General features: G+C 38.2%; 1 protein-coding gene across 1 annotated transcript in view; it reads left to right on the forward strand.

The window, feature by feature from the left end:
* Rnf17 (ring finger protein 17) overlaps nucleotides 1-22,013 on the forward strand; it is a 138,014-nt gene that overhangs the window by 14,292 nt on the left and 101,709 nt on the right. Inside the window, exons 3-7 of the mRNA NM_001191685.1 lie at nucleotides 1,307-1,398; nucleotides 10,692-10,803; nucleotides 12,234-12,305; nucleotides 16,109-16,209; nucleotides 21,347-21,518. Of these exons, the coding sequence (NP_001178614.1) occupies nucleotides 1,307-1,398; nucleotides 10,692-10,803; nucleotides 12,234-12,305; nucleotides 16,109-16,209; nucleotides 21,347-21,518 (549 nt within the window). The remainder of the gene's footprint in view (nucleotides 1-1,306; nucleotides 1,399-10,691; nucleotides 10,804-12,233; nucleotides 12,306-16,108; nucleotides 16,210-21,346; nucleotides 21,519-22,013) is intronic.

Genomic DNA, 22,013 nt, shown 5'->3' on the forward strand with positions numbered 1-22,013 from the left:
CCTGCCGCTTAGCCCTCATTGTGCCAGGAGTTATCATGAAGACTTGTTAGGGAAGACTCGTCATCAGTAGCATTAATCACCTGTAGACTTGGAACTCAGTCACTCAGGCAAGATGAGCCCACCAGTTTAATAATGGCCAGTCTGTTATGGATAATCAATGGCTTTCTAATTATATATGGTGGCTACTGCACAAGAGGGAATCCCCACCTGTTACTTTCAACCTGGTTAAAAAAAAAAAGCCATCGCTTTGGAGGTCATAGTGGAGATCAACTGCTGTTGATTTGCTAAGTAGACATGATGTGTCCATCAAGCTGCCTTCTAAACAGCTATGGGGTTTGCCCATAGATTAATGCAGCTGTCAGCTTTGGTCAGAGATGGTTCTTTTTTTCAGTGGTCAGTGGTGACTACAGAAACTCATAGGTGTCAAAATATTGACAATAAATGACTGTTTAATGCCCTTCTGCAAATGGGACATCACCAAGGCTCAGGGAATGCAGAAGAATGGACAGAAGCATGCAAGCCAGAGGAAAGAGTGAGAACACTGACTCCTGTTCCTAACTAAGAAGCTATATGTATTTGATACCTATGGTAAAGGAAAACACAGTTCCTCCAATGAAATCTTACTGAGCATATTAACCACACCCCCACATGTGCCCCACAAAAGAACTTAATGGTATCTTTGTAGACTACTGGCCTCATTTTGTTTTGTTTGTTTTTGTCTTACTGGTCTTTGTTTATTTTCATTTCAATTTTGGGGGATTTTTTTAAACAGTCTTGCTGAGTTGCCCATGTTGGTCTTGAGCTTAAGATCCCTCTGTCTTAGCATCTGGGGATACAGGTCTACACTACCAGGCCTGACTAATACTTTTATATTTGATGGATTTTAGGATATTAATTTGATCTTCAGAAAACTGGCACAATTATCCACTTATCCAATTCTTGTTTTATAACCAGTGATGTATTTAGAGTTTATGCTATATGGGATTTAATAGTTTTGATCAGAATAAAGATATCACACAGCGTATTCTTTAATAGCAATTTTTAAAGTGTTGTTGCAGTCATTTCCTTTAGAATTGTAACAAAGGGTTATTTGGGCCAATGTTCTGTGTAATAGCCATTAGGGTACTAATTTCCCCCATACTGATTAAGGTAAAACCACAAGTACAGTTTTCCCTTGACTTAGAGAATTTTACAGTCCTTATTGTTACCTGTTCCTTTTTTGTGAATAGTACACAAAAAATTATTTGGGCTCTGTATTAGTGGAATTTAATGACTATGAATTTGTTTAATCTTATTTTGTCTTAAGGTTCGTACAACTGTCACTATGAATCAAGGTCACTACCCAGTAGATGGATTTATTAAAGAAGATTCTTCTGTGGAAGCATTGCCACCTAAAATGTATGTTCTTGTGTGCATTTGCTTTAGCACTTTAAAGCTCAGTGTTACAATTTTAGAATCATTGATAAAATGTGACTGTTAAATGTGTTTTTAGCCTATTGTTTGTAGAGTGCTATTTATGTTCATTAATTTGTTTTGACTGTTCAGGATCTAGCTTCATAAGAAGGCAGAACTTTACATACAAATAAAGAAGTACAAGGAAACCTTCAGCCTTCTTTAAGAATCCAAAACTAGCCCAAGTTATTGTAGCTGAATGATAGCAACTTATAAAGAGAAAATAACTTCTCTGTTGATCTTAATGGCAGGAGTACAGTATGAGGTAAAAGGTGATTTGAGAGATCATTTATAAAAAGAATTATGGCAACCTTTGAGTTCTCTTATTTTTCCATCCTTCTGTGAGACTTGGCCTTCGAATTAGAGATTTTTAGTACCATTATAGTATATATGGTACCATTTAGTACCATATAGTAATAGGGTTTATTATGCTTTCATACATGCATATATTTTATCATATTTACCCCCTTTATCCTGGATAGAAATTTTTAAGCATAACTGAGCTAGACACAACCATTGTTATTCTTTTATGGCCTTAACCATTTAGTGTTTCAATCAAAAATTCCGGGCTAGTCTATAATTCTGTTAAGGAGAACAGAACCATCTTGTTCCTCTCTCCCAAGAGCAATACAAAGAACAAACAAGTAATATTTGTTAGATAGAAGCCATATTTTTATATTTTCTAGTTTTTGTGAATTCTTCTGCTAGTCAAGCTAATGTTATCTTTTTTTTCTAATATCATTATATTTTTTCTCCATCTTTATTAAATTGGGTATTTCTTATTTACATTACAATTGTTATTCCCTTTCCCAGTTTCCAGGCCAACATCCCCCTAACTCCTCCCCCTCCCCTTTTCTATGTGTGTGCCCTTCCCCATCCTCCCCCCATTACCACCCTCCCCCCAACAATCACGTTCACTGGGGGTTCAGTCTTGACAGGACCAAGGGCTTTCTCTTACACTGGTGCTCTTACTAGTCTATTCATTGCTACCTATGAGGTCAGAGTCCAGGGTCAGTCCATGTATAGTCTTTGGGTAGTGGCTTAGTCCTGGAAGCTCTGGTTGGTTGGCATTGTTGTTCATATGGGGTCTCAAGCCCCTTCAAGCTCTTCCAGTCCTTTCTCTGATTCCTTCAACGGGGGTCCCGTTCTCAGTTCAGTGGTTTGCTGCTGGTAATGTTATCTTTAAAGCTGGATTTTGGTGGGAAAAGAGAGATAAAAATTGACTTTTCAACTTTTTAAGTGATAATTTTCTTAATAACTATCTTAGTTAGGATTATTATTGCTGTGATTAAACACCATGAACAAAGCAGCTTAGAGAAGAAAAGATTTTCTTTCACCCACATTTCCATAGAACAGTTCATCATCAAAAGCAGTGAGGGCAGTAAGTCAAGCAGGACAGGAACCTGGAGGCAGGAGCTGATGCCAGTACACCAACTTTCTACAACCTTACCTAAATGATTGTTTGTGTTTATATAGATGTTAACTTTTTAAAGCGTATTTAAATGAGTAGTCATTTTGGAAATAAAAAATATAGGAGTTTTCAAGGAGCTGTCTCATTTTGGAACTAATTTTATAAGTAATAACAGGTAAATTATCCAGGTTTCTAATATTATTATTCATTTACTCCCTACAGATTCTTGCTATCCCACTATCTTTTATGTCTTCCATTGCTACTGCACCACTTAATTCTCTTCCTCGCTCTCATTTCACTTTCTACTCTTCCTTCCTCACTAGTTATCATGGCCTGTCCAGTTCAGATCCCAAATTCTTTAACTCAAATTACTGGATTTTTCACTATCCTACCATAGTTTTTCTTTACGACTGTAATGAGTTATGGACAAACTAAAGGAACGACTCTAATTGTATCTTTGGATAGAAACCTTTCACTGAAGTTTGGCATCTAGTTGTTAACAGACACAGTACTTCTCTCAACTCCTGTAAACATAATTCTCCAGTCACGTTCTCCATGAGCCCTGTGCAAATGATGAGACCAAAGCTTTAGGAAGCATTGTGATTCAGTGGTCATAGATCTGTCTCCATGGAGTAGCCATTTTTTATCAAATTTGGGGTTGCCATATTTGAATATTTGCAAAAGCCCAACAGATAATGTATTGGACAGTGTGGAGTGAGCTTAAACAAAGAGTAGACTTCATGGTAAATGAAGAGGGCTCACTCCCAACAGAGAAGGCAGCATTCTTCCTCCATTCAAGCCAGTCACTACCCTGTTAAGGCTGACATTCAGTGTTCTCAGAGATTTTTCTTCCCTCCAAACATCTTTACTTCATTTTGAAATTTTCTGACTTAAAACATCATACAAGTTAATGAAAGCATACTTCTGTTTATATAAGTATAATGAATGTCTAGTACAAGTTAAAATTTTTGTTCTAAATGACAAGGTTTTAAATTAAACACTGTATAAATTTATATTAGAACTTTCATTCCTAAATGTAATTTTGTTTAAACAGCTTTATATATAATTTGTTTAGTGTGGCATTCTGATGTTTCTGAAGTAGGGTGTCATGTTACCCAAACGTGTAAGGAAAGGGGTTAGACCATTCCTAATGCAAGTCCCTTCTAACAATCTGACAAAATAAGTTATTGGGCATTTTCTATGGACCATGAGCACTATGCTGTTTAATCCTTAACAAGGCCATTTTTAATAGCTCTTATTTCTGCATGTAAGTACTTTTTAACAGTGTTCCTCCATGGTTTCTGCTTCAGATTTTTTTGAGCTTCTGTCTTGACTTCTCTCAGTGATGGGCCATGACCTGTTAGCTGGGATGAGCACATCCCTCCCCTGAGTCACTTTTGCTTATCACAGCCCCAGAGCTACATGCGGCATACAGTACACTAGGTTGGTTTGTATTGTCCAGCTCTTATTTTCTTAATTAATTTTGTCTCAAAGGGCTCTTTAACTATTGCAGTATTTCAATAAAATCTTTATAACCATTGCCAAAAAGTACTTCTTATTTGTATTCTTGACTTATTTTAATTAATGAGCTTAAAACATCTCAGACATTATTAATATTTCCTGCCCAAGGACACTTCTGGTTTTTAGCTGGAGCCCCAACCTCGCTGATCCCAGCCCGCAGCTCACTGCTCCCAAACCCCTTGGGAGAGAGAGCTCACCGCCCAGACAGGTGGGCACTCCTGAGAGTGCAGAATGGGAGAGACCACCAATACTGCCCACCCCTGCCCACATCCCTGGCCCAAGAGGAAACTGTATACAGCCTCTGGGAACTGGAAGATAGGGGTGCTGGAGCTGCAGATCCCCCACGCTCCAGACACCACCCAGACCTGAAGGGACCAGATCAACAGTTCTCTGCACCCAAATCCCGTGGGAGGGAGAGCTAAACCTTGAGAGGGGCAGACACGCCTGGGAAGCCAGAAGAGACTACACTCTGCCCACATTTCTGACTCCAGAGGAAAACACCTAATGCCATCTGGGACCCTGGTGCACGGGGCCTCCTGGTTGCCGCCCTCACAGAAATCTCAAAAGCATCCCTCCACGAGTAACTTGAGTCGAGGGACCACAGGTAAGACCAACTTTTCTGCTCCAAGTGACCTACCTGGTGGACTCAGGACACAGGCCCACAGGAAGAGCTGAAGGCCAATAGACAGGAAAGACTACACTCCCGAAAGCAGAACACTCTGTTCCCATAACTGGCTGAAAGAAAACAGGAAAACAGGTCTACAGCACTCCTGACACACAGGCCTATGGGACGGTCTAGCCACTGTCAGAAATAGCAGAACAAAGTAACACCAGAGATAATCTGATGGCAACAGGCAAGCGCAGGAACCCAAGCAACAGAAACCAAGACAACATGGCATCATCGGAGCCCAATTCTCCCACCAAAGCAAACACTGAATATACAAACACACCAGAAAAGCAAGATCTAGATTTAAATTATATTTGATCATGATGCTGGAGGACTTCAAGAAAGACAGGAAGAACTCCGTTAGAGAAATGCAGGAAAACATAAATAAACAAGTAGAAGCCTATAGAGAGGAATCACAAAAATCCCTGAAAGAATTCCAGGAAAACACAATCAAACAGTTGAAGGAATTAAAAATGGAAATAGAAGCAATCAAGAAAGAACACAGGGAAACAACCCTGGATATAGAAAACCAAAGGCAGAGACAAGGAACCGTAGATACAAGCATCACCAACAGAATACAAGAGATAGAAGAGAGAATCTCAGGAGCAGAAGACTCCATAGAAATCATCCACACAACTGTCAAAGATAATGTAAAATGGAAAAAGCTATTGGTCGAAAACATACAGGAAATCCAGGACTCAATGAGAAGATCAAACCTAAGGATAATAGGTATAGAAGAGAGTGAAGACTCCCAGCTCAAAGGACCAGTAAATATCTTCAACAAAATCATAGAAGAAAACTTCCCTAACCTAAAGAAAGAGATGCCCATAAATATACAAGAAGCCTACAGAACTCCACATAGATTGAACCAGAAAAGAAACTCCTCCCATCACATAATAGTCAAAACACCAAATGCAGAAAATAAAGAAAGAATATTAAAAGCAGTAAGGGAAAAAGGTCAAGTAGCATATAAAGGCAGACCTATCAGAATCACACCAGACTTCTCACCAGAGACTATAGAAGCCAGAAGATCCTGGACAGATGTCATACAGACACTAAGAGAACAAAAATGCCATCCCAGGTTACTGTATCCTGCAAAACTCTCAATTAACATAGATGGAGAAACCAAGATATTCCATGACAAAACCAAATTTGCACAATATCCTCCTACAAATCCAGTGCTACAAAGGATAATAAATGGTAAAGCCCAACATAAGGAGGCAAGCTATACCTTAGAAAAAGCAAGAAACTAATCATCTTGGCAACAAAACAAAGAGAAGAAAAGCACACTAACATAATCTCACATCCAAATATGAATATAGCAGGAAGCAATAATCACTATTCCTTAATATCTCTCAACATCAATGGTCTCAACTCCCCAATAAAAAAGGCATAGATTAACAAACTGGATAGGCAATGAGGATCCTGCATTCTGCTGCCTACAGGAATCACACCTCAGAGACAAAGACAGCCACTACCTCAGAGTGAAAGGCTGGAAAAGAACTTTCTAAGCAAATGGTCGTAAGAAGCAAGCTGGAGTAGCCATTCTAATATCGAATAAAATCGATTTTCAACCAAAAGTCATCAAAAAAGATAAGGAAGGACACTTCATATTCATCAAAGGAAAAATCCACCAAGATGAACTCTCAATCCTAAATATCTATGCTCCAAATACAAGGGCACCTACATACATAAAAGAAACCTTACTAAAGCTCAAAACACACATTGCACCTCACACAATAATAGTAGGAGATTTCAACACACCACTCTCATCAATGGATAGATCATGGAAACAGAAATTAAACAGAGACATAGACAGACTAAGAGAACTCATGAACCAAATGGACTTAACAGATATTTATAGAACATTCTATCCTAAAACAAAAGGATATACATTCTTCTCACCACCTCAAGGTACTTTCTCCAAAATTGACCATATCATTGATCATAAAACAGACCTCAGCAGATACAGAAAGATAGAAATAATCCCATGCGTCTTATCAGGCCACCACCGGCTAAAGCTGGTCTTAATAACAATAAGGGAAGAACGCCAACATATACATGGAAGTTGAACAATGCTCTACTCAATGATAACCTGGTCAAGGAAGAAATAAAGAAAAAATTAAAGACTTCTTAGAATTTAATGAAAATGAAGGTACAACATACCCAAACTTATGGGACACAATGAAAGCTGTGCTAAGCGGAAAACTCATAGCTCTGAGTGCCTGCAGAAAGAAACAGGAGAGAGCATATGTCAGTAGCTTGACAGCACACCTAAAAGCTCTAGAACAAAAAGAACCAAATACACCCAGGAGGAGTAGAAGGCAGGAAATAATCAAACTCAGAGCTGAAATCAACCAAGTAGAAACAAAAAGGACCATGGAGGGGTTGGGGATTTAGCTCAGTGGTAGAGCGCTTGCCTAGCAAGCACAAGGCCCTGGGTTCGGTCCCCAGCTCCAAAAAAGAAAAAGAAAAAAAAAAGAACCATGGAAAGAATCAACAGAACCAAAAGTTGGTTCTTTGCGAAAATCAACAAGATAGATAAACCATTAGCCAGACTAACGAGAGGACACAGAGAGTGTGTCCAAATTAACAAAATCAGAAATGAAAAGGGAGACATAACTACAGAATCAGAGGAAATTCAAAACATTATCAGATCCTACAACAAAAGCCTATATTCAACAAAATTGAGAATCTGGAGGAAATGGACAGTTTCCTAGACAGATACCAGGTACCGAAGTTAAATCAGGAACAGATAAACCAGTTAAACAACCCCATAACTCCTAAGGAAATAGAAGCAGTCACTAAAGGTCTCTCAACCAAAAAGAGCCCAGGTCCAGACGGGTTTAGTGCAGAATTCTATCAGACCTTCATAGAAGACCTCATACCAATACTATCCAAAATATTCCACAAAATTGAAACAGATGGAGCACTACCGAATTCCTTCTATGAAGCCACAATTACTCTTATTCCTAAACCACACAAAGACCCAACAAAGAAAGAGAACTTCAGACCAATTTCCCTTATGAATATTGACGCAAAAATACTCAATAAAATTCTGGCAAACAGAATCCAATAGCACATCAAAACATGATCAAGTAGGCTTCATCCCAGGCATGCAGGGATGGTTTAATATACGGAAAACCATCAACGTGATCCATTATATAAACAAACTGAAAGAACAAAACCACATGATCATTTCATTAGATGCTGAGAAAGCATTTGACAAAATTCAACACCCCTTCATGATAAAATTCCTGGAAAGAATAGGAATTCAAGGCCCATACCTAAACATAGTAAAAGCCATATACAGCAAACCAGTTGCTAACATCATACTAAATGGAGAGAAACTTGAAGCAATCCCACTAAAAGCAGGGACTAGACAAGGCTGCCCATTCTCTCCCTACTTATTCAATATAGTTCTTAAAGTTCTAGCCAGAGCAATCAGACAACAAAAGGAGATCAAGGGGATACAGATTGGAAAAGAAGAAGTCAAAATATCACTATTTGCAGATGATATGTTAGTATATTTAACTGATCCCAAAAGTTCTACCAGAGAACTACTAAAGCTGATAAACAACTTCAGCAAAGTGGCTGTGTATAAAATTAACTCAAATAAATCAGTAGCCTTCCTCTACACAAAAGAGAAACAAGCCGAGAAAGAAATTAGGGAAATGACACCCTTCATAATAGTCCCAAATAATATAAAATACCTCAGTGTGACTTTAACCAAGCAAGTAAAAGATCTCTACAATAAGAACTTCAAGCCTCTGAAGAAAGAAATTGAAGAAGACTTCAGAAGATGGAAAGATCTCCCATGCTCATGGATTGGCAAGATTAATATACTCAAAATGGTCATTTTACCAAAAATGATCTACCGATTCAATGCAATCCCCATCAAAATAGCAATCCAATTCTTCAAAGGGTTAGAAAAATTTGCAAATTCATCTGGAATAACAAAAAACCCAGGATAGCTAAAACTATCCTCAACAATAAAAGGACTTCAGGGGGAATCACTATCCCTGAACTCAAGCAGTATTACAGAGCAATAGTGATAAAAACTGCATGGTATTGCTACAGAGACAGACAGACCAGTGGAATAGAATTGAAGACCCAGAAATGAACCCACACACCTATGGTCACTTGATTTTTGACAAAGGATCCAAAACCATCCAATGGAAAAAAGATAGTATTTTCAGCAAATGGTGCTGGTTCAACTGGAGGTCAACATGTAGAAGAATGCATATTGATCCACGCTTATCACCCTGTACAAAGCTTAAGTCCAAGTGGATCAAGGACCTCCACATCAAACCAGATACACTCAAACTAATAGAAGAAAAAGTGGGGAAGCATCTCGAACACATGGGCACTGATGAAATTTTCCTGAACAAAACACCAATGGCTTATGCTCTAAGATCAAGAATCGACAAATGGGATCTCATAAAACTGCAAAGCTTCTGTAAGGTAAAGAACACTGTGTTTAGAACAAAACAGCAACCAACAGATTGGGGAAAGATCTTTACCAATCCTACAACAGATAGAGGGCTTTGTATATCCAAAATATACAAAGAACTCAAGAAGTTAGACTGCAGGGAGACAAATAACCCTATTAAAAAATGGAGTTCACATTGATAAGTGGCTATTAGCCCAAATGCTTGAGTTACCCTAGATGCCTAGAACAAATGAAACTCAAGACTGATGATCAAAATGTGAATGCTTCACTCCTTTAAAAGGGGAAGAAGAATACCCTTGGCAGGGAATAGAGAGGCAAAGATTAAAACAGACACAGAAGGAACACCCATTCAGAGCCTGCCCCACATGTGGCCCATACATATACAGCCATCCAATTAGACAAGATGGATGAAGCAAAGTAGTGCAGGCCGACAGGAGCCGGATGTAGATCTCTCCTGAGAGACACAGCCAGAATACAGCAAATACAGAGGCGAATGCCAGCAGCAAACCACTGAACTGAGTATAGGACCCCCGTTGAAGGAATCAGAGAAAGAACTGGAAAGCTTGAAGGGGCTCGAGACCCCATATGAATAACAATGCCAAGCAACCAGAGCTTCCAGGGACTAAGCCACTACCTAAAGACTATACATGGACTGACCCTGGACTCTGACCTCATAGGAAGCAATGAATATCCTAGTAAGAGCACCAGTGGAAGGGGAAGCCCTTGGTCCTGCCAAGACTGAACCCCCAGTGATCGTGATTGTTGGGAGGAGGGGGGTAATGGGGGAGAAGGGGGAGGGGAACACCCATATAGAAGGGGAGGGGGATGGATTAGGTGGATGTTGGCCCAGAAACTGGGAAAGGGAATAACTATCAAAATGTAAATAAGAAATACTCAAGTTAATAAAGATAAAAAGACAAAATATTTCCTGCCAAAAAATACCAAGTAAAGGTGAGTAAGAAATTAGAACATGGTAATAAGGTATTACTTTTAGGAGTTTGCTTAAGTTAAATTTGTATTATGATTAAATTATATGAAAGTGATTTTTCCTGGATTCTTATTATTGATAATTGAGAACATATTCTTATAAGTCTTCATCTGAACTATTTTTGGTGTGATGGAAATGAGAAGACTATGGAGATTATATTCATGCTTGTATTTAAAACAACTCATTTAACCTTTTTCAGGGTAAATAACTGCTCTTCAGGTCTTGAAAAGACAGTGGACCAGCTTATTATCAATTTAGAACATTCATCCTCCATACACAGGAATGTTTCAAGCCCATCAGCTGTAATGTCGGTATGAAAAACATTGGTTATGAAGTATTGGGAAACCAAACATTGGGCTTTTTGTTAGGTAGCTGAACTTTGACTCTTAGGATTCCTACAATTATGGATTCCTTTAAAAAGCTTAAAAGTAAGATAAACCTACTCTCCTTACTTGAATTTTTTGTTTTGCCGTCTGATTGGACAGTCTTAGTGTGTTTTTATTATTAGCCTGTTTGTAAATCTCTCTTTTCCTGAGGCATACTTTGAATCGATTTCAAAGTTCTTGATACTTACTCAAATATAGTTTTCTCCTCTGTGAACCTAGTTACTTAATCCAAATTCCCTGAAACATGTACAGTTAAAATTTTCTAAATTCTGAATATAGTTTTCTAGTTATTTTAATGACAGCCAAGAGGCCTAGCTAACTGCATTTGTTATTGATGATGATATTGATTGTTGTTGAAGATTGAGTTTTACCTACTACTATTCTGAATAATGTTAATGATAACATTTCCTTCTTTGAGCTTAGAGAACAGACTCCAAAGTCTAAGTTAAATATATAGTCTTTCTGTTAAAAAAAATTAATAGTCTAGAAGAGGGACTGAAGTCTGAATCTTATTCATTTTCTTTTGTTTTAACTCAAATTAAAAAAAAAACAAGTAAAAGAATAGGGCCTCATGTTGCTCAAGCTGGACTTGAACTCACTACATACCTCAAGATGATCTCATCCTCCTGCCTGTACTCCCCAAATGCTGTCATTACAAATGTGTGTCACCACATAAGTCTTAGCAGAGCCTTATTTATAATCATCGTTCATTTATATTCATCTTTCCTAAAATCTGTATATATACTTTTTCCTTGATACATTTTTCTGAGATAATTTTAAATTGATAAAATGGATTCAAAGCATAGTTTTATGTTAAACACTATGGTGGCCTTAGTGGTAGATGTTTGTACTGCCAACACTTAGAAGACTGAGGCAGATGGCTCATAGGTCACTAAGGATGGTGGTATGTTCCTATAACCATGACACTGTAAAGACAGGGCAGGAGGATTATTGCAAGTTTGATCTACATAAGTGAGTTCCAAGCCAGGCAGAAACACATAGTGAGACCCTTTCTTACAAAGTGTGTGAGTGTATATGTGTGTTTATGGGGAAAAGTCTAGGATGCTATCAGAAAATGTTAATTGTTTCTACTGGCTGAGGTGGTAACTCCATGGTAGAATGCTTTCATAGCATGCCTGAGGTTCGGCATATCCATATAATGGGAATAAAATTGTTAATGTTCTTATTTCTAGATAAGTGGGATTAGAAGTATTTTTATTGTTGTTTCTTGGTTTTACACTTCTGTAGTAGATCTGTGGTACATTTGGAACCAAATAATAGTTCAAGTTTTTGCAACTATAATGTATCTAAGTATCTATTTTTCTGTTTTATATTTGTATATGATTCCCTCTCAGGAGACAGAAGAAATTGATGAAGCACTGAAGATAGCAGGCTGCAATTCTGAACAATTAAGTAATGCTATAAAAGTAAGCATTTTGAGTAAATTCTACCAGGAGATAAAGCATGACCTCTTTATGATAAAATAACCTACTTTTTAATAAGCTTTATTATAATAAGCTTGCAAATAAAATCATCATGCACTGAAATTCACCAGTTCTAAAGTCTATACATATCACTGAACTTCTGTACAGTTGATTCACATTAGACTTTATACTTTCACTACTGAATATGTTTTATTTACTTATCACTAAAAGTCCATGGCCAAATTAGAACTAAAAGGACAGTTAGCTTCATAGCCTTATCCACAGCTTATGTCCATTGCCTGGATTCAATCATTCTTTATTCCTTAATATTTACAATTTCTTTTTCTCTTTCATACATGTTATACTATACACAAATACACATATTTATATACATATATAAATATTACTGGCTATGTTCTGCATATGAGTTGAGAACATGTGGGTAATTTTTTCTTTTTGAGATGGTATGACTTCAGTTAATATTATATGTTCTAAGCCCATTCATTTCTTCTCAGTGCTCTGTGTGTGTATGGAGGCTTGAACCTAGAGTGCGATGCATGTGAAGCAAACACTACCATGAGCTACAGCCCCAGCGAAAATGACCTCTATAAATGTGTACATCTGGATGTGTATTACTGAGGTTAGGTAATCATAATAGAGAAACAGGATTATGCTTGTAGCATTGTTATTCTAAGAAGCTTAGTAAAAATCAGAGGTTTTGAGAAATCAGAGTATGTACTTTCTGTGAACTGAATTTTCATATTTGCAGATATCAATTACAGATAGCTTCTTGGTTAAGAATAAATCCTTGTCCACTTCTTCCTCTCAGTGTTGGGGCCTCATTTGTTCTGATCCTGTGCAGGTCTTTTGTGTGTTGCCACAGTCTCTGAGTTCATGTGTACATTCCTCTTGGTTACTTCTAGAAGACCATGCTTCCATGGAACCATCCATTACTGCTGGCTCTTACAGTCTTTTGCCTCCCTTCCACATAGATAGCTGAGTGTTGGTAGTAGAGGGGTTGTTGAAGACAGCTTGTTTCATGGGACCATTTGCTTAGAAAACTGTTTTCCAGCCTTTTACTCTGAGGTAGTGTCTGTCTTTGTCACTGAAGTGTGTTTCCTATATGCAGCAAAATGCTGGGTCCTCCTTCAGTATCTGTTGGTCTATGTCTTTTTATTGGGGAATTGAGTCCATTAATGTTAAGAGATACTAAGGAATAGTGATTGTTGTTTCCTGTTATTTTTGTTGTTAGAGGTGGAATTATGTATGTAGGTTTGTTGAAAGAAGATTACCTTCTTGCTTTCTGTACAGTGTAGTTTCCCTGCTTGTGTAGGAGTTTTCCATCTATTATCCTTTGTAAGGCTGGATTTGTGGAAAGATACTGTGTAAATTTGGTTTTGTCGTGGAATATCTTGGTTTCTCCATCTATGTTAATTGAGAGTTTTGCTGGATACAGTAACCTGGGCTGGCATTTGTATTCTCTTAGGGTCTGTATGACATCTGTCCAGGATCTTCTAGGTTTCACGGTCTCTGTTGAAAAGTCTGGTGTAATTCTGATAGGTCTACCTTTATATGTCACTTAACCTTTTTCCTTACTGCTTTTAATATTCTTTCTTTATTTTGTTCATTTAGTGTTTTAACTATTATGTGACAGGAGGAATTTCTTTTCTGGTCCCATCTATTTGGAGTTCTGTAGGCTTCTTGTATGTTTATGGGCACCTCTTTCTTTAGGTTAGGGAAGTTTTCTTCTATAATTTTGTTGACGATATTTACTGGCTCTTTAAGCTGGGAGACTTCGCTCTCTTCTATACCTATTATCCTTAGGTTTGATCTTCTCATTATGTCCTGGATTTCCCAAATGTTTTGGGTTAGGAGCTTTTTGTGTTTTACATTTTCTTTGACTGTTGTGTCAGTGTTTTCTATGATATCTTCTGCTCCTGGGATTCTCTCTTCTATCTCTTGTTGGCAATGCTTACATTTGTGTCCTGATCTCTTTCCTAGGTTTTCTATCTCCAGGGTTGTCTTCCTTTGTGCTTTCTTTATTGTTTCTATTTCCTTTTTTAGATCCTGGATGCTTTTGTTTAATTCCTTCACCTGTTTGGTTGTGTTTTTCTGTAATTCTTTAAGGAATTTTTGTGTTTCTTCTTTAAGGGCATCTACTTGTTTACCTGTGTTGTCCTGTATCTCTTTAAGGGAGGTATTTATGTCCTTCTTAAAGCCCTCTATCATCATCATGAGATGTGATTTTAAATCAAATCTTCCTTTTCTGGTGTGTTGGGATATCCAGTGTTTGCTTTGATGGGAGAACTGGGCTCTGATGTTGCCAAGTAGTCTTAGTTTCTGTTGCTTACGTTCCTGTGCTTGCCTCTCGCCATCAGGTTGTCTCTGGTATTAGCTGGTCTTGTGACTTTTCCCTCCTGTAAGCCTGTGTGTCAGCTCTCCTGGAGATTGTCTTTCTCCCGGCAGGATCTGGGTACAGAGAGTTGTGGGACTCCATCAGACCTGGGCGCAGGCCTGTTCCAGATGGGACTCTCAGAGCAGAAGTAGTGGTCTTAACCTCTGCTCTCAAGTGTGTTGGAGTTCCTGGAGGTGGGCTTTCAGCTCTGGGCTCAGGCAGAGACTGGAAGGATCCTGTCCTGACTGCTCCTAGGTTCCTATGTTCAGAAGGCTCTAGGCAGGTTCCTCTTGGTCCAGGAATGTGAGCAGAAGTGGTGGTCTTCCCTGAGCTCTCAGGATTGTCCGCACTTCTGTGAGTTCATACAGAGAGCTGTGGGACCCCATCAGCTCCAGGCACAGGCGGAAACCGGAAGCTACTTTCATGTCTTAAGATGTTTTCATTATTTCATTCAACTGTCTGTATTTTCATAGTCTTTACTAAACATTTATTCCAATCCTCTTAAAGTGCTTGAACATATTCCTAATTGCTGCTTTGAAGTCTTTGTGTTGTGTTTCGGCTAACTTGCATTTCTTGGGGCCTATTAGAATGGGTTGCAGTCTTCTAAAGGAGGCATATTATCTTGACTGTTCATATTTGCAGTTTTGCACTATTATCTGGGACTCTATGGTTATGATATTTTAGGCATTTCTTGGTATAGATATCACAATTGTTCTTGTTGAATAGGTGTTCATTCTTTGTTTTCCGTTGCCCATTCTTGATCCTAAGCAAGTATGTAGCTCTGGGGTCCCTGGTAGAGAGTGGGTCTGTGGACGATACAAAGGAATGGAGGTAGGCTAAGAAGAAAAACTAAGAAAAGAGGCAGTAGGGAAGAAATAGGGAAACCTGGGTTTCCGTCAAGGAGAAGAGTTCATGGGGAATGGAAGTAGTGTAGGAGGAGTGCAGTAGGACTAAGAATAAATCTGGAGACAGGAATGAAAGAGCTAGGAGACCCTGGGTCTGCACCAAGGACTGAAATGTGTTTTCTAACTTTGTTCTGGGTGTTCATTTTGTTTTATAACTTAGAGAATCCTGGCTGTAGAGAAAGTTAGTGGTCAAAAATGGCTTTTGTCTTAAAATGACAAAAAGGAATAAGAAAAAAGTTTATAAAACCAATCCGTAGAAACTCAGATGTTAACTGTTTTTTTTCCTTTGCTTTGTCAAATTATCAGTACTAAAATGTCTACAAGAAGTGATCTTACAAACAAGGGCCAGAGTATAAAGCTGAACTTGCTGGTTTGTTCTATTAATTAACACTGCTGTGGCTGTTTGGGAAAGTCCAGGAAGTATCTTCTATATTCAACATTATATTGATGATTCAACTACTACAGAATAAAAATACAGATTAGTTCATTGAATTATTTTTTTCCAGATGCTTGATAGCACACAAGATCAAACAAGACAAGAGACGGGCAGTCTAAGAGAGGTTGTGGAGAAACAATTCGATACACTTATTGCTTCTCTTGATTCCAGGTAATAACTTCAAAATACAGATTGAATGACACTGAAAGTTTTGTCATTCTGTTCCTTTGTTTGGCCTGAAGTAACATGTTACTTTAAAACAAGCCTGGAAGGTAGTGGGTGAGTCTGGAAGACTGATTTCCAGCTAGGTGTGGTGACTCATGCGATTAATCATAGCACTCAGAAGCCTGATAGAGCTAAGTTTCTGTGAAGTAGAAATCAATCTCAAACAGTAAGAGATTCAAAAGAAACAGGCAAAAAGGTTGACTTTGACACAAATTCAAGTGAAAACGTTTATACTTCCAAAATTTTATCTATCTGCTTTTTAATTCCAGAGCTAAGCTAACTTTAAGGTTAAGTAGATTCTCTCATTGTCCTTGTTCCTGCTCCTCATAGCTCTCACTCTCCTGTGCATGTGCCTGCCTGCCTGCGTGCGTGTGAAGATACAGAACCACATGATCCTCATGCTCCCGTTTCCCAAGTGCTATTTCAAGTCTAAGCCTCCACATTTCTTTATTACAGCAATTAACAAAGAAAAATGTTTTTCATAGCTGAACTCATATTGTAGAATTCATATATTTGGAGAAATGAAAACCACTTTTTCTTCTACATGGGCCTACCATTTTTTTATATGTGATTAAAAGAATGATATGTATCATAATCATATATGTGATTAAAGAATCACAAATGTAATTCTTGAAACCATATGTAAAGAAACAGGCTCCTGAGGCCTCTTATAGGACCAAAGCAGTATGTATGCTCAGTGAGTCATTTCCGTCTGCCTCTACACCAACGCTTAAGTTCCTTACTTCTTATGGCACTTTATGTTCTGTGCAAAAACGTTTGCTTTTCCTCCGTGTGGTACTCAAGACCTAGCACATGGTCGGCAGGTGTGGTGCTATTGAAGAATGTACCTGGGTGCATATGTTTTTATGAAGTTCAGATGATTTTTTATTTCTTTTTTATAGTTCATGCTTTTGGCTTCCTATCCAAGAAATACTTGACAAACCGACATCATGGTGCCTTTCCTCTGTGTCATTCTCATTTAGACCTTTGATTCTGTCCTACCTTGCTTTCTCTTGCTGTGGTACAACATTCTTAGCAGAAGCAACTTAGCTTATTTTGGCTGACCTTCCAGGTGGTAATGTGCCTCTGGGTGAAGTCAGTCAGAAGCCTAAGGCAGAACTCTTAGAGGGACGCTGCCTGCTGGCTTGTCCTCTGACTGGTACTCAGCTGGTTTTCATACATAAGCGGGGCCGTCTGCCCAGGGATGGTGCTGCCCACAGTCAGGTGGATCCTTCTTCATCAGTCATTAATCAAGATAACCTCTCATAAGCATGGCCATAAGCCAGTCAAGGCAGCTCTTTAACTAATATTCTCTTTGCTGGTGACTCTAGTTTATGTCAGGGAAAACCCACAAGCACACTTAGATTTCTTTGGATGTTGTCTTAGTAACTTTTCTGTTGCTGTGAAGAGACAACATAAGTGAGACAGCTTACAAGTGGTCGCTTGTGTAGTTTCAGAGGGTTAGTCTATATCCTGGTGGGGAGTATGGCTGCAAGCAGGCAGGAACAGTTTACCGAAGTTCTTTATCTGATCTACAGGTAGCCCACTGAGAGAGACTGGGCCTAGGCTTTTGAAATCTCAAAGCCCATCCTCAGTGACACACCTTCTCTAGCAAGGCCACACCCCCTAACCAACAGTTGGAACCAAACATTCAAATCTATTACCTTATGGAGGTCATACTCATTCAAACCACCACAGATATATACCCATATAAATATATATATATATATATATTAGATAGATATATATATAGATATATCTATATATATGTGTGTGTGTGTATATATGTATATATGTATATATGTTGTAGCTGTACGGTGGTTTGATTTTTGTTTTTTGTTTGTTTGTTTGTTTGTTTGTTTGTTTTTTGAGAAACCATTATACTACTTTCCATAATGACTGGATTGATCTACACCCCCATCAACAGTTTATAAAAGTTCATCTTTCCTCTACATCCTTAACAGCATTTGTGGTTATGCTCTTACTGATAGTCATATATCAATTCACTTCTTTCTTTTTTACTAATTTTTCTTTACTTTTATTCTATGTGTCTGGGTGTTTTGACTGCATGTCTTGTCTGTGTACCATGTATATGCAGTGACTGCTGAGTCCAGAAGAAGACATGGTATTTCCTGGAGCTGGGGTTACTGGTGATGGTGAGCTTCCACATGAGTGCTAGGTATCAAACCTGTGTCTTCAGGAAGAGCAGCCAATGCCTTTAACCTCCAAACCCTCTCCCGCCCTTTCCTGCCTCCTTTCTAACACAGCTTTGCTAAATAGGAAAGTCTGCTGACACATTTTTTCCCTTTCACGCTTTTATGTGTGTGCTTCGCTTGCCTTCAGGTCTTGAAAGTTCTCCTGAGAATCTGACCAGTAATCTTTGTAGGAATCAGTTGTATGTGACAAATCATCTCTCTCCTCTTGGTTACATGACTGCTGCTCTCTCTGTCAACAGATCAACTGTGTGGGTTTATTTTAAATGGGGTTGCTTTGTAGATATCTCTGTTTCATCAGATTTTGGAGAATTTTGGTGGGGCATTTATTTATTTACTTACCTGTTTGTTTTGTGGTGCTTCCCTATTTCCTGAGATCTTTCTTCTCCTCTGTTTGTCTGCCTATTGATATGTTACAGGTCCTGGAATCTCTTCCTTTTAAGTTTTTTCATTCATTTTTTGTTTTGTTACCCAGAAACAATTTTAATTGTCCTGTCTTCCAAGCTTGCTGCTTCCACCAGTGCCTCCTTCCTCTGCTTTGTTTATTTATTTGACAGGTTCTTGCTGTACAATCCTTATTGGCTTAAACTCACCATGTAGCCCAGGCTACTTCAAACTCAGAATTTTCTTGCCTCAGAAGCTGGTATTACGGACTTACTCCCCCATGCCTAGATTTCCAACCCAGGACCAATGCCAAGCAGGCATTCTACTCCTCAGAACATTTGCTGCCATTATTCCTTTTCCTGTTCTTTTCTCTTGATATTAGAATTTTATTCTTAGGCAGCCCTCCTGATTTCTTCTGCCTCTTTATTCATGCTCTCCTTTGTTTCTTTGAACATGTTTAAGACAACTGTTTCAAATCAGTCTACAAAGTCCAATGCCTGTGCTTCTACAGGAAGTCTCTACCTCTGTCATCCTCCTTTGAGCCACATTAAGTTATAGTTGTTATTCATTCATATCCTTTGTAGGATCTGTGTTGAAACTTTCTCAACACAGTCTGATTCTTGCTGGAACATTCTTCATAGAATGGCTGACAGATTTTTGAGCCTTGGGATTTGTATAAGACGAAAGCTTAAGGTCTGCTCAAGTTCAGCTTAGCCTCTCCTTGGTTTCAAGCTATATGTTGTATGTCTGTGTATAATCTCTGACCCTACAAAAGTGTCTCATTGCAGCTTCCTGCACATCCCCCAAGCCTTTCTGCTGCCTATGATCTAAACAAAAGATCAATCCTTCAGACAGCACAAAGCACACTTAACTCGTGTCATCTGTCTGGTCTGGTCTTCCTCTGGTTGGAGGTGAGGTGTTGGCAACTGTATTCTGCTTCTAGAAGACACAAAGTATCTTTTTAAAACATAATGTTTTCTAGAGTTCTCATCAGATGATATTAGCCAGTATGGGTTGGATTATTTTTTTTATAGCCATGGGAGAATGAGACGTTCTTAACTCCTTTCTAATATCATTCTATAGAGGCAAGCTTTTAGGACATTATTACAACTTAACAAAAGGGACATGTCACCTTTAAAAAGCCACTCTCAAAAACTATCACCAAATGGTTTGAATTTACCTTCAAAACCTAGCATTTTTTTTTTTAGTGTTAGCAAACTTGGGGTTTTTTGTTTGTTTGTTTGTTTTGTTTGGTTTTGGTTTTGGTTTTTTTTTGGGGGGGGGTTTGCTAGAGGCTAGATTTGATTTGGAGAAAATAATGAGAGAACATTTTGTTTAATGATTAAAGTACTTGAATTTTTTTCAGTTTTCAGTTCAGACATGTTTAAATTGCTATAATGAAGTAATTCTGCCCAAGAGAAGAGAAAGGATTTGAGTAATACTGTGTAGCTAGTGAAAACAACTGTTTAGTCAATCATTCAAAAAAATATCTTGAAGATGATTATTCATTGTCATCCAAGTTCTGGTTTGGTGCTGTTCTTAAATCTCATTATATACTCTTCATGGACTGTGTATCTATGGTAATATTTAAATATAAAATCAAACCCTGGCAGAAATGAGTACAGATATCTCTGTAGGGACACAAAAGGCTATGGGATAGATACAGAATCTCTCCTAGCTGGGAAGAATGCTCTAAATTATCCTTCATGTTTATGACATAACTATATCTTTTAAACTGTTTTCTGTTTTTAAGATGTATTTTTAATTATTTTAAAGATGTATTTATTTATTACTACATTGCAAGTGTTTTGCTTAGTGTCATGTATCAACATATATACCTGGTGCTCATGGAGGTGAAGAGAAGACATCAGACTCCATGGAGCAGCTGGAGTTGTTGTTCCAGTTGAAAGCCGCGATGTTGGTGCTGAGAACTGAACCCAGGTCTTATCAAAAGAATAGTACTAATCATTTTAACCACAGAGTCATCACCTCAATTACTTTATTTTTTAATTTTATATCTTAATTGTTTTTTAATGTGTGAGTGTGATGCTGGTGATCACAGAGGATAGAATGGGGTTTCAGATCCCCTGGAACTGGAGTTAGAGGTGGTTGTGAGCTGCCTGACTTGGGTGTGGGCCCTAAACTCTGGTCCTCTGCAGAAGAGCAGTATATGCTCTTAACAGCTGAGACCTCTCTCCAGCCTTTATTTGGTCTTTATTTATTTACACATGGTATTTCAGTTTAATTGAATGCCTCATTTAGCCACATTATATGTGAAGTTTATCAACTAATAAAATTAGCTTTTCACATGATGTTCAGTTAGAACATGCCTATTTTAGCTACATTATTTTAATTAGTCATTATCAGGGAAATGAATGTATTATGTTAGTTAAATTCATTGCTTAGTGAAATTAGGAATACTACTCAATAATAAATTTACATATTATAAATTCTAGTAAAAATCACAAAATAACTTTGTCTTAAAGGAAAAAGAGCCTGTGTGAAGAACTTGTAAGACGTACAGATGATTATTTATCAAAATTAGTAACAGTTAAAAGCTACATTGAAGAGAAGAAAAGTGACTTGGATGCAGCCATGAAGATAGCAAAAGAACTCAAATCAGCTCCTTCTCTGAGGACCTACTGTGACCTGACTCAGGTAATACCAGTGCTCCAGCGTGAGTTAGCGCTGGGGCCTACTCCACATACTACAGTATGGACTCGGTATGTAGGACCTACTGCACTAAACTCTGCCGTACTCCTTTACTACAATGAGATTCTAGTCAGATAAACCATTATCAAGTCAAAAATATTTTAAAACAAAATGTACTTAATTCAGATAATCTACCAAATGACATGACTTAGCAGCAGTGTACTTTAGAAAGTCCACTGCTTATTTTTAATGGTTTATTTTTATCTGTCTGTCTGCCTGCCTGTCTGTCTGTCTGAATTTTTAAGACAGAATTTCTCTGTATAACAGCCCTGCTGTCCTGCAATCTACTTTGTGGACTAGACTGGTCTCAAACTCAGAGAGATTTGCCTGCCCCTGCCTTCCAAGCGCTGGGCTTAAAGGTGTGCTCCACCATACCTGGCTTCATTGCTTACTCTTAGGACTTTGTGATTCTCTGCCACTGCCCAGCTCTGTAAGGATGGA

Source organism: Rattus norvegicus, chromosome 15, assembly GCF_021556685.1.
Source record: "Rattus norvegicus strain SHRSP/BbbUtx chromosome 15, alternate assembly SHRSP_T2T, whole genome shotgun sequence".
Lineage (NCBI taxonomy): Eukaryota > Metazoa > Chordata > Mammalia > Rodentia > Muridae > Rattus > Rattus norvegicus.